This window comes from Bos mutus, chromosome 26, assembly GCF_027580195.1.
Source record: "Bos mutus isolate GX-2022 chromosome 26, NWIPB_WYAK_1.1, whole genome shotgun sequence".
NCBI classification, from domain to species: domain Eukaryota; kingdom Metazoa; phylum Chordata; class Mammalia; order Artiodactyla; family Bovidae; genus Bos; species Bos mutus.
Window position 1 is genome coordinate 32,952,465 of NC_091642.1, and position 12,330 is coordinate 32,964,794.

The following is a 12,330-nucleotide window of genomic DNA, read 5'->3' on the forward strand; positions in this document are numbered from 1 at the left end:
AGAGTACTGGAGTGGCCATTTCCTTCTCCAGGGGATCTTTCTGACCCAGGGATAGAACCCAGGCCTCAGGGATCGAACCCAGTTCTTCCATCTTGCAGGCAGATGCTTTACCCTCTGAGCCACCAGGGAAGTGTCATTCTCTTTAAAAGGAGTTTGCTAATATAATCAGGCTTCCCATGGGACAGCCCTTGGGACAAGAGTCAAGACCAGAGCTGGGCAAAGCTTTTATAGGATGTAAGAAGATAAGGGCTTCAACCAGAGTGCTCTGTCTAGTTCTGTCCTCCTGTTCCCTACAGGGAGCTATCAGGGGTAATTATTAGAAGTGGACAGCTCTTTTCGAAAAAAAGACTTTTTATTAGTAGACTTTTCTAATGCCAACACCCCAACATTATGAGAATACCAGGCTCATGCTGGTGTCCTAGAGCTAAGTGGGCCGAGTCCACAGCCAAAATGACATTGTTCTTTTCTAATGGCTTCTGCATTTAAAGGATTTACAGCCTTTGTTGTCAAAACAGACACATGTGTCAGCATTTCCTACCTCCTTTTTAGGGCAACAGCTGGATGAATTTCTGCAGCTGGCTGTGGACAAAGTGGAGGCTGGGCTGAGCTCTGGGCCCTGTCGTAGTCAGGCCTTCACACTGCTTCTCTGGGTAAGGAGTCGGAAAGGAGTTTGTTAGAGCAGTTAATCTGGTTAAATGAAACCTCTCCCTTGAACCCTGCATGCTTCTCAGGGTTTGGGCATCTTGCCCTGACTTTTCTCTCTCTGGTGACAGGTCACAAAGGCCTTAGTGCTTAGATACCATCCTCTCAGTTCCTGTCTTACAGAGCGGGTAAGTCTTTGCTGAGCAAGCAGAACCTAGGATCTGAACAGGAACTTCGCTCTTGATCCGCTTCCTCCCCAAAATGACTGCCGTCCTCCTCTTGGTATTTAAGGTCTTTCCCCATTGATGTACCTCAAAAGCTCTCTTTCCTCCAGCTCATGGGCCTCCTGAGTGATCCAGAACTAGGCCCGGCAGCAGCTGATGGCTTCTCTCTGCTCATGTCCGACTGCACTGACGTGCTAACTCGTGCTGGCCATGCTGAAGTGCGGATCATGTTCCGCCAGCGGTTCTTCACAGATAACGTGCCCGCTTTGGTCCGGGGCTTCCATGCTGCTCCGCAAGGTGAGGAGAGGTTAGAGGGAGGCCCTTAAATATATAGACCTTTCCTTTGTTCAGGCCACAGTCTCTAAAAGAATTTAGGACCCGAGTGCTTCTTTAGAGCATAGTATGGCCTCTACCGGAAGGCTGAACATCTAGATTCTTGACCCACTCTTTTCCTTTGATGGATGTACCTTGCCTATTCTGAGCCCGAGGGGCTTTTTTTTTTTGTTTGTAAAAAAGAAAAAATAAAAATCTATAGGCTGATGTCCCAGCTTCACCAGAGATTGGAATTGAATTCCCACGCTCTGTCAGAGCCCAGTTTCCCCCTTAGCTTTTCCATTTTTTGCAGATGTGAAGCCAAACTACCTGAAGGGTCTGTCTCATGTACTTAACAGGCTGCCAAAGCCTGTGCTCCTGCCAGAGCTGCCCACAGTAAGCCTTGCCATCACAGCCTCTAAGCAGGGATGAAGCCATTGTCCCCCCCATGCTGGGGCTGGAAAGGGGAGGAGAAGCAGGCTTATCAAACATGTGGTCACCCCCTGCTTCCTGTGACCCCTTAGCTGCTCTCCCTGCTGCTGGAGGCCCTGTCCTGCCCCGACTCTGTGGTGCAGCTCTCAACCCTCAGCTGCCTTCAGCCTCTTCTACTGGAAGCACCCCAGGTCATGAGTCTTCACGTTGACACCCTCATCACCAAGTTCCTGAACCTCAGTGCCAGCCCTTCCATGGTGCGTTGAGCCCTGACAACTCTTTGGCCTGTACGCCTCCCCTTCGTGGGTTTCCCCTCACCTCCTTATGGTTGTGTTCTAGGCGGTCCGGATCGCTGCACTGCAGTGTATGCACGCTCTCACTCGCCTGCCCACCCCCGTGGTGAGTACCGCAGGTGTCCCTCTCTGGCCTGGAAACTTCCTAGAAGAGCCAGGGCCACCTTTCTGCCTTAAGCATGCAGGACTGGCCATCTGGCTGTGCTACTGAGGTATGCACTATGTAGTACAGATAGGCAAGGGTTTCCTGAGTCCTTGAAAACAGAACGGCCAGCCTGCCACACAGCACTGTCTGGAGTCAGTGAAGAATAGGAAGAGTATTAGATGTAGAGTCAGAGCAGCTTTTTTGGTTACCTTGGTTGAACAAGCTAAGATGAGATCCTCTAACTCCACAGCTGCTGCCATACAAACCACAGGTGATCCGGGCCTTAGCCAAACCCCTGGATGACAAGAAGAGGCTGGTGCGTAAGGAAGCAGTGTCAGCCAGGGGAGAATGGTGAGTTTCTAGGTCACAGGGAGAGACGAGACTGAAGTGAGCCTCACCACCAATGCTGTCAACATGCTTTTTGCCTACAGGTTTCTGCTGGGGAGCCCTGGCAGCTGAGCCCCCCATCCCTGGCCTACACTGACTGACATTCTAACCTGAAGTTACTAACCATCGAGCCGCCTTGCTCAGGCAGGGAGACCGCTGGCCCCTGCCTGCCTTTCCCACAGACACAACACAATGCGGGCCTCTGCCGCATGGCTGTACAAGAAATACAGGAACCCCGATTTCTAATGGATTTGGGAAGTAACTGCGTGTGAGACTACTTGTGTTTGAAGAACGATCCCTCGTCTTGGGGCTCTTCCATTTATATGTCAGAAAAAAGGAGCTGTGCTGCTGAGGGTGGGTGCAGCTGTGTGTGGCCCTGAGGACCAGGGAGGGTGGTGTGTACCTGCTGGAGAGTAAAGAATCTTTTGGTAACGGGGCTGTCAGTTATTTCCCTCTTGCACTTATGCCTCAGAAGCATCACTGCTTGACCTAGAACAGAAACGATAGGAATTGTTCAGGACATCCAGCCCCTCCAAGTGGGGCACGGGTGGTGGGACCAGAATATCTGCGCACTAGGCCCTGACCCTGATTTCCCCTTCCCTGTCCCACCGGAAAGGCAAAGAGTGAAAAGCTACAGTCTTTACAAAATCAAATACCTTTATTTTTGCTCCCTTCAGCAGCACATGAGAAGTGGCAGTGACCTCAGCAGTAGGCCTGATATCTTTGCCCTGTTGAGAAGCCAGAATCTCATCTCTACCATTCAGCTGTTTCCTCAGACGGCAAGTGGAAGAGGTGGCGGCCAACCCCAGTGCTGTAACCTGGAGGAGGTCGGGGTCAACCTGGCAAGGTTGCTAGCTGCCTGATCTCCAGTCTGGGGCTGGACTTACGTTTGCCTGAGTAAAGGGACATGAGTCCTAGGATTTCTCCACATTGTGCCTTGCTTCTGCAGCAGCCAGGAGATCAGTCCTTGAGTTGTCCCTGCATGGTACCCTGGGGCAGGCCCACTGGCTCTTTTGGCTCAAGGATCCCAAGAAGCTATCCTTGGAGGCCCTTGAGGCAACGCAGGAAGCAGGGTGGTGCCCAAGTTGTGGCTGACACACTCCAGCTTACACGCTCACACTGCCATCACAGAGGCTGAGTGAGCAGTCACCCAGGGCGGGGGATCCCAGCTCATTCCGTTCCCATGGGGCAAGTGACTGGAAGGTAACAACACCCGAGTAAGCCAGTGCCTGTAAGAGAAGACAAATACTCCTGAGGTCCAGGCCTTCCTAGTCTTCCTCCCTGATCCTCAAGCCTCAGCAAAGATAGCTCAAGGCAGTCTGAAGCTACCTTGGCATTCATCACAAAAGTAACAGAAGTTCCAATTTAGTCCAAGAAATACACTTTTCACTCTGGTGCCTTGAAGGCCTTTAGAGGTTTTGAGCTAACTTCTAATGGGCACTGCGAGCACAGTGACAGGCAGCAATAATGAGGACAGGAAAAGGGAGGGCAGGTACTCAGTGGTCACCTACTTACTATTGCCTCAGTAGCTGCAATCTAAAAAACGATTTACCTTTGTCTCTTGGGCTGAGGGAGCTAGCTTCATTTATTGTCTTAGACCTCTGTCACAAGTAACTTCAGTCCCACAAGTTATCTGCTTGAAATCCAACACTGCCATACAAATGAGAGCTCCCTTCCTGAGAACAGCTTTCAGGACTCTACTGTAGTCATCTGCTACTGTACCAATATAGTAGCCACTGGCCACATGTGCCTAATTAAACTGGTGAAAATGAAATTAAAATTCAATCCACTAACATATGAGGCACGTTTCGAGCACTCAGAAGCCATATGTGACTAGTGGCTAATGTCAGGCAACACGGGTGTAGGATGTTCTTCTCAACACAGCAAGTGCAACAGACAGCGCTGATCTAGATGTTTTACTTTACCTTCCTGTGTCCACACCCAGGAATACCTTCCAGTTGTCCAAGCAGCCGTAGTTGTAATGATTCCTAAAAACCTAGAGCAAAGAAAAACGTTTCTAAGAACTCTCTTCATTAAACCAATTTTGAGCCTAAATTGGCTAGGCAACTTCCGGGCTTCAGGCCTGCCCTAGTTGGCCCTGACCATGGGAGAAAAACCAACTCTACAGAACAGCAGGTTTGGTTACCACTCGCCCCAGCACCCCAAAACCAGCCCCACTCACTCTGCCCTTGGCCTGCAGCCGCTGGCGCTCCTTCTTGTTGATGTGCCTTTCGATGCTAGTCTCACCTCGACTGATAAGCACAGCGTGCCATATGGTTAGGGCACCCAGGGCAAGTGCCACAGAACTGAGAAAAGAAGGGCAAAGATTGGGGGGTAGCACGGAGAGGGTTAGAGGCCATGAGTAGGTCTGAAACTGCGCTGAGCAACAGTGACTGGTGAGGGACCTCTGCCTTCTCTCCCAGCTGATGGCTCCTAAGTGAACTTTTACTTCACTGCATCTACTGATAAAAACAGCATCCATGAAAAACCATCTATATGGGCCAAGAATAAATTATGTGGCAAGGAGAATGGGGAAATAAGTCTATTACTAATGAAAATGTTATACATTTCCTAAAATACCCATGCTTGGGAGACAAGAAAAGGGGACTAACAGCACCAAGGATCAAAATAAAACGGCACATCAGATTCCAGCTCTACCATCTCTACTTGGGTATCACGGAACAAATCACCTCACCCCCTCATATCTGCAGTTTTCCTCCTCTACAAAATGCATCTGCTCTTAAAAGGAGTTGAACTTCCCTTCGCACATACCAAACCCTCAGTGCCAAGTCCTTCGTGTTCCCTCCCCCAAAATGCTGAAGAAAATTAAGCTCTACTCTTGGCCAACCTAAGTGAGGCTAAGAACAGCAACAGTTCATACAGGGAGGGGTTCCTGCCTGTGTGGGCACTGTAAAAGGCTTTCTGAAGCTGCCCCTCCCTTCAACTGTCAAAAATGAGAGTTAAGATACCTGCACAGGAACCAGAGGTAGACAAGACTCTTGTGAGTCACTCTTTCTCGGAAGGAGAAGGTGGGTGGTGGGGTCTGATGGTAAGTCTAGAAAAAAAACAGCACAGTCTGGCTCCTTGACTCTGCTGGTCTCCACCAGAACCCAGCACCTGCAGGCAGGGAAGTGATCCAGGCCCAGGGGGAGAAGATAGGGGGTTCAGCCACAGAGGAGTCAGGGCAGCAGCCAGATGGGTGGACCAAGCCAGTGGCATCGTCATGTGGACATACACTGGGCAGAGCGGGTCTAGACAGGATAGTAAAGCACAGGAGGGACCAACCCTGGGCCTTTAGCTGTGACAACACAAACGGGGCTCCAGGGGAAGCCACTCCACTTCCCAGTCAGAACTGTGTGGCTGTAATCCCCTAGAGAGGGGACCAGATCACACCCAGAATAGAATGACTGGAGGGGGAGAACAGGGAGCCCCACTAAGGACCAAAATGGCAGCAGAGGCAAATCTCAAGCCGACAATCTGCTCAAAACAAGGAGTCCTAAAAGGCCTAGGGATCCTGATGGAGATGCAGACAGACCAGGAGCAAAGGATCATCAGACTGGCCCAGCCCGACCTCTGTCCCCTGGAACCCCATTACACAGACTAACATGGACTCTGTACTGCTCAGGCCATCACCAAGGCAGAGCCCTTGCTCAGCCCAAAGAAGGTGAAATGGGATAGAGAGCCAAAAACTCACATACCAGGGACTCCCAGCTGGTCCCCAGGCCACTTGGTCTGCTTGTGGCAGGCAGCCCCCAGAACACCCCGATCCAGTCTCGACTGGCCTGAGCCCAGTCTCTACAACTCGACTAACAGGTGGGCCCCAGTTGCCTCAGCAACTCTATACCCCTGGCCTGAGCAGCAGGAGGCAGTGGGGTGGGGAGAGCCCACCTGGTTGGCAACCGCCTGTAGTTTGTTCTTGTCGAGCTGTTTCATTTTCTAAGGGGATGGAAAACAGTGCTGGTTACACTCTCAAGCCTCTAGGAGAGGGGGGTGCTACCAGCCCCTTCTTAGGGACAAATTCCACACCCCAAAGTGCTCTCTACTGAGCTGCTCTTTTCCTAACTATGGGCTCACCTCGATGGCAGCATAAGCCTCCCGGAAAAGGTCCCAGCTTCCATAGCTGCAGTAGACACAGCCCAGGGTCATGAAAAAGCAGAAAGAGAAGAAGTACCGATGGTTATAGTGGCCCACACAGTTGTTTAGCCAGGCTGGTGGGGAAAGGATTAAGGACAAGACCAAACACACAACTTCAGGGGGTGTCCTGGCTTCTCTGGTTTCTCTGTGGTTCCTAACAATATCATCCAAGCCCAAGGATTCCATCACCAAAGGCAGGAAAATATGGGACTTCCCTGAAGTTGAGGGGAAAGTGTTAAAGCTTTTCAAAGCCCTCACGAGTCCCACCAGGAGATCATGAAAGCCGAAATCCTTTAGTAAAATGTGTCTGCCAATATTCAGACAAACAGGTTTACCAGACATCTGTGTGGGACAGCAGAAAGGGACCGATGGTTCTACCTGGACCCCCACTGGACAACCCACTGAACAAGACCTCTCTTTCCATCCGATGGATGTTAGCATGAAAGTCTACGAGAGAAAGAGCTGTTAGGGAGAGAGGCCTTGCTCCCAGAAGATCCGTCCCAGACAGCACATTATTCCCAGGAGATGATTGGTCCCCACAACTGCTCTTCTACTAACTTCTCCTGAGCCCAGTGTTCTCTGCAGGGTGAAGCTAGAAGCCTTGGGTCTGTGGCCCTTAAACCTGTGCAGTGCTCTGGAGCTAAAGGAGGAGGTTTCAGGCAGAGGAGATAGCAAAAGGATACGGCAGTGATGATCCATCTTCAGCACACACCTGTGAGGGAGGGACACAGGCTCTGTTACGGTGGCCAAGGTTCTCGAGATGTCAGTGCCAATCCTTTCCTACAAGGACCAGCATCCTGCTGAGGCGGAAAGGGCACAGACTTTGAGGACAGCCAGGCCTTGCTTCAAACCCTGCTTCACTGGCTACAAGACACTGGACAAGGTAACTCGGGTCTCTTGCCTACCTTGACCCCTCTCTCTGAACCTCACTTTCCCCAAGCGGTGATAACGCATAACTCACAGGCCATCCTGGGGCCCATGTCCTCAGGACATGTGGCCTGGCACATGACAGGGTACCCCATGAATGTCCAGGCAAATGCCAGGTCTAGGTTTTGCCCTGGGGCTACAGCAAAAGGGCCATGGCTGGGGTTCCCAGAGACCCACCTATTGCAGATGCTGCAGTGGTGTGTTCGGGCTGGCTTGGGGTTAATGCACTTCTTACAGATGGAGACTGTTGTCATATCATTCCTGCCCTGTGCAGAGGGAGAAAAGCAACGTGACGACTGCGGCAGCACCGGTCTCGTACCTCAGAAACACCAAGGGACTCTCCCCCCCATTCCTGGGACTGGCTCCCATGGCCTGAAGTTCTCTTCCACCCCCATGCCCCTGGAGGGGGGTACCCACCTGGGGTGGGTATCCAGGTGGGGTGGTGATAGCCTGGTAGTAATGGAAGACGATGAGAATCAGATTCCAGTGACTATAGAGGAAATGCCAGCAGAGCCGGGGCACGGAGTAGGTTTGGAGGATGAGGGGCAGGACACACAGGTAGGCGATGGCCACGATGGAGCTGGTCAGCACGATCACCAGCACCACGAACACCTGCCAACACCGGGGAGGTCAGGAGGATGCCATGAGAGAGCGCAGCAATGCCCAGAGAAGACTCAGGAGCTTCCCAAGGGTAGGAGGCCAGTGTGGGTCCTGACCCAGGGTAAGTTTGCCAGACACATGCGCTCCCCAAACAACCCTTTTCCTGCCCCCGGGCATCACTCACCACCCCACACCAGCGGATCACGTTGTCCACCAGCCAGTAGATAGGCTCAAAGGCAGCGTCCACGGCGGTGTCACTGCCCCCGAAGGAGTTGTAGAGCAGGGAGCGCAGGCAGACCTTGCCGTAGCGCCAGCGCTGCACCAGGCCTCGGAGCAGAGGTGGGCAGCGGCGCCTGTAGCCCAGGAGCAGAAGCAGGCGCAGGCAAAGGCGGGCAGGGCCCAGCAGTAGGCTCCACTGGCCCCGCATGGCTCCTAGGAGAGCACAGCACCGTGAGGGGCCAGCCTGGGTCCTGTCCCTCCCTGCCCCACCACTGGGCAGCTTAGAGGCGGAGACCTAAGGCTGAGGCCCGCCGGGCCAGTCACCAGCTGGGAAATAGGGAGGCAGCTCCAAGCTCAAGCAGGGTCTCTGGAATTGTCTATGTGGACAGACCACTGGGTAGAGCCCAACCAATGTGCACAAAGCTATCCGCGTGGCCCTGTGGGCCTGGCCACTGTAGCAGAGGTGTCCGGGGTCTCCTGCCTGCCCTGTGCTGTGCTTAGCTGCTCAGCTGTGTCTGACTCTTTGCGACCCCATGGACTGTAACCCGCCAAGCTCCTCTGTCCATGGGGATTCTCCAGGCAAGAATACTGGGGTGGGTTGCCATGCTCTCCTCCAAGGGATCTTCCCAATCCAGGGATTGAACCCAGGTCTCCTGCATTGCAAGCGGATTCTTTACCGTCTGAGCCACGAGGGAAGCCCCTACCTCCTAACAACCGTCTTCACCAGGAACAGCAGTGAGGGAGTGAGTTCACACCATGCGAATCCTGCACCTAGATCTTCCCTGGTGCTATCCAGGCAAAAGACACTTATCCGTCCTACTGCCATTACCGGCCTGGGGGCATGAGAGTCCCTGTCTCCTGTGGGGACAGCTCACCTCCCCCTTGCATGACATAAGATGCTCTGTCTCCAATTCTAGTCCCAGTCCCACTCCAAGCATGAACAAAACAACGGGTCCTGAGCAGATCACCACCAAGCAGGAGACATGGCGGTATGGAGGACGGCGGAAGAAGACCACAGGGCCCGCCCTCTGCGTAATGAGTTTCCCTTGCTCTGTTCTAGCTGGACACTTGAGAGCTTTCTCTGCAGCTGCTGCCCTGGCCCCAGGTGTCCCAACCAGCCTGTCCAGCTCTTTAGCGCTGTGCACGGCTCCTCTGAAAGTGCCTTAACCTCCTCCATGTGATTTTTACCTCAACTAACAGCCACGGGAGGTCAGCTACCCAGGCAATGCCCAGAACAGAACATACAGATCACTTTGATGATATTCTCATCAATTCTGCAGATAAAAGGTCTTATCAGAGAGGAAATTATCTGATTTTCCCCTATGGCTACTTTGTCCTCTGCAACTCCACTGACTTATTTAACAGGCAGCTCAAAGCCCAGCAGAAAGTGGAGGAGGCTGCTCCACTGTAGGGATGGTGTCATTTCAGTAACTGGAGCAAGGTACTCTCCTTACACCCTGACATCCCCACAAGAGGCCTTTCAAAGAAAACTTAATTACCTCCTTCCATAAGCCCTCTGAAGACTTAAGGCAAAAACAAAGCCAGCAGATAAGACCAGCAAGGAGAAGACAGACAATTCAGTAGGGACCTACTTCTGTAGCAGGATAAAGTAAGTTGGCCATTTCCATCATCTCCGAGAGGCTTAGAGAACAAAGGGACAGTGCAGAAAAGAGAAAAAGGAAAAGCTCAAACTTCCTACCTCCTTTGACTTGGACTCCTATTGTGTGGAATCCTGATTTGGCTCGAAGCATGAATTTTCAAATAGTGTACAGCTACAATCTAATGTAACAGTGGAATGAAACATTTTACCCCAAAACAAATCCAAGTGACTTAGGTTATCCACACCATCATTCATTCCCTTACTAAAGCTAATGGAGAGTTTTCTATTTACCAAAATAGTTTTAACAGCAACAGCAGGCAAATAAGATGTGTGCCTCATCTGTAATAAACAAAAATTATATACCATCTCTCCTGTTTAGAAGGAAAAAAACCTTCATTTTCTGATTCTCCACTTTTTAGATTGTCTCAGCTACTTCTGGAATTACTGAACTCTACAGGAAATGCCTCAAAGACCAGACTTATCAACTCTCAGCTGCCCCACAACTTGACTGCTTAGGATTCAATTCTGCCCTGAAGTAGATCTGTGACCTTGGGCAAAGCACCAAATTCTGCTGGGACTCAGTTTTCTTGTGTTCCCATTAACGAGAGAGTAGGATTAAATACTAAGGCACCCTTCTGCGCTACCCACTTTATGACTATCTGTACAGTTGGTAAGATACAAATGAAGTGTTCATAAAGTGCTTAGCGCCGATACCTGGATCATGGACGTACTCAATAAATACTTGTTGAATGAACGAACTGGAGGGATGCCGAAGTGGAAAGGCTGGTCAGATGTCCCTCTGTCCTACAAATAATAGCAAGGACACTCCTGCCAACGTGATAACACGAAATAAGTGTCAGCTGCTACATTCTTCATGATCAATACAGAGAGAAATGAAAACCACTGGTGGAATCATTGCACTTCAGAGGTAGAAGTCATTCTAGAAAACTATCCAACCAGTAATCAACACAAACATGTAAGCTGAAAACTTGTAGGTACAGAGCTTAAGACCAGATTATGTAAAAGAAGTCTGAGACCAAGGCCCCCTTCCCTTATTTTACTTAGTGAGGTTTGGTGGGGTATGGGAACGCCAGGGAATAAATACGTAGTCCATGGGACCACAACTGAACATAAGAATTTTTCATCTCAGGAAACTGAGATAAAGCAGAGCTCAAAAAACTGTGTGTTGGGGGTGAGGGGTGGTGATGGAAGTGAACAGGGCAGGAAATAGAGTTTCCCTATCACCCCAAACAGAGAAGGCAATGGCAACCCACTCCAGTACTCTTGCCTGGAAACTCCCATGGACGGAGGAGCCTGGTAGGCTGCAGTCCATGGGGTCGCTAAGAGTCGGACATAACTGAGCGACTTCACTTTCACTTTTCACTTTTCTGCATGGGAGAAGGAAGTGGCAACCCACTCCAGTGTTCTTGCCTGGAGAATCCCAGGGATGGGGGAGCCTGCTAGGCTGCTGTCTCTGGGGTGGCACAAAGTCGGACACAACTGAATCGACTTAGCAGCAGCAGCATCACCCCCAACACAAGCCTTGAACACTCTGATCCCTCAGTGCTAGCAACACAGTGACACGTGCCACCAGATCAGAGGGGAGTGCAGGTCACAGCACTCTCCTCTCCCCAAGGCTCTCAGTCACCAACTCTTTCCCAAGGGGAAACTGGACATGGGGGCTATTAGGGGTGGGAGTAAACACATAGATTCCAAAGACACCAAAGGGCAGAGGAAACAGAGTCGACATAACTCATTTGAACAAAGATGCTGTTTTGAGGGTATTTACAGTCTGAAGCAGCAAGTGTCAATCATCAGTAAGAGCAACACTAATTCATGCACAGACTTTCCTTCCAGACTAGCACGCTTCCGCAAGATTGGAGGCTGCAGTTACAGAAACTGACGAAACGTTTTATTTCTCAATAAGGCTGGCATGGTCAAAGAATGAAAGACTGAAAGTAAAAATTAACTTGAGTACCTGTTCGGTCTCTATCTTGAACTATCTTAGAGATACGGTACAATTAGAATCCTATCCTTGGGGATGAATTTCCAAATCTGTGAAATGGGCGAGTTGGCTGGGCTGACCTTCCAGCTCCACGCCTCAGGGCTGCCCGGAGGGTGCGCTCCGTCCGGTTCGATGGCACGGCCGTGCAAAGCAGGAACTCGGGCTCACAAGGCCCGGGAACAGGGCCCGACCCTATAAAAAGCGACAGGACTGGGCAGAAAAGGCCGCAGCTTCGCTCTTACCTGCCGCCGGCCGATTCTTCAATCAGCCAAGTCGAACTCCGCAGCCTCCGCCGCCGCTCACTGCCACCCCCTCCAGCTCGGCGTCTACCGGCCCGGCTCAATCCAATCAACCATGGCCCGCCGCCCACAGGTCCAGCCTGCAGACCCGGACCCACCGCCCGCCCATCC

General features: G+C 51.5%; 2 protein-coding genes across 9 annotated transcripts in view; one reads left to right on the forward strand and one right to left on the reverse strand.

The window, feature by feature from the left end:
• The window catches only part of MMS19 (MMS19 homolog, cytosolic iron-sulfur assembly component), a 35,599-nt gene extending 32,732 nt beyond the window's left edge, over positions 1–2,867 (forward strand). For all 3 annotated transcript variants that reach the window (XM_005901163.2, XM_014479929.2, XM_070363383.1), the window contains 8 exons: positions 550–650; positions 774–830; positions 977–1,163; positions 1,492–1,574; positions 1,703–1,867; positions 1,950–2,009; positions 2,299–2,399; positions 2,480–2,867. In XM_005901163.2, coding sequence (XP_005901225.2) covers positions 550–650; positions 774–830; positions 977–1,163; positions 1,492–1,574; positions 1,703–1,867; positions 1,950–2,009; positions 2,299–2,399; positions 2,480–2,507 — 782 coding nt within the window. In that variant the 3' untranslated portion in view covers positions 2,508–2,867. The remainder of the gene's footprint in view (positions 1–549; positions 651–773; positions 831–976; positions 1,164–1,491; positions 1,575–1,702; positions 1,868–1,949; positions 2,010–2,298; positions 2,400–2,479) is intronic.
• A 183-nt stretch (positions 2,868–3,050) lies between these two features.
• On the reverse strand, positions 3,051–12,322 carry ZDHHC16 (zinc finger DHHC-type palmitoyltransferase 16). 6 transcript variants are annotated; one of them, XM_070363386.1, is made up of 12 exons: positions 12,163–12,322; positions 10,630–10,719; positions 8,281–8,528; positions 7,914–8,108; positions 7,674–7,762; positions 7,253–7,281; positions 6,510–6,643; positions 6,324–6,371; positions 5,405–5,490; positions 4,618–4,741; positions 4,361–4,431; positions 3,054–3,664 (listed from the first exon to the last, which is right to left on the reverse strand). In XM_070363386.1, the coding sequence occupies exons 3-12, from the start codon at positions 8,521–8,523 to the stop codon at positions 3,550–3,552; spliced, it is 1,134 nt and encodes a 377-aa protein (XP_070219487.1). In that variant the 5' UTR covers positions 8,524–8,528; positions 10,630–10,719; positions 12,163–12,322; the 3' UTR covers positions 3,054–3,549. The 6 variants fall into 6 exon arrangements, with proteins under 6 accessions (XP_070219489.1, XP_070219491.1, XP_070219487.1 ...); XM_070363385.1 differs by having other exon boundaries at positions 10,630–10,743; positions 12,163–12,319; XM_070363384.1 differs by lacking the exon at positions 10,630–10,719 and having other exon boundaries at positions 3,057–3,664; positions 12,163–12,320.
• Positions 12,323–12,330: the final 8 nt, after the last annotated feature.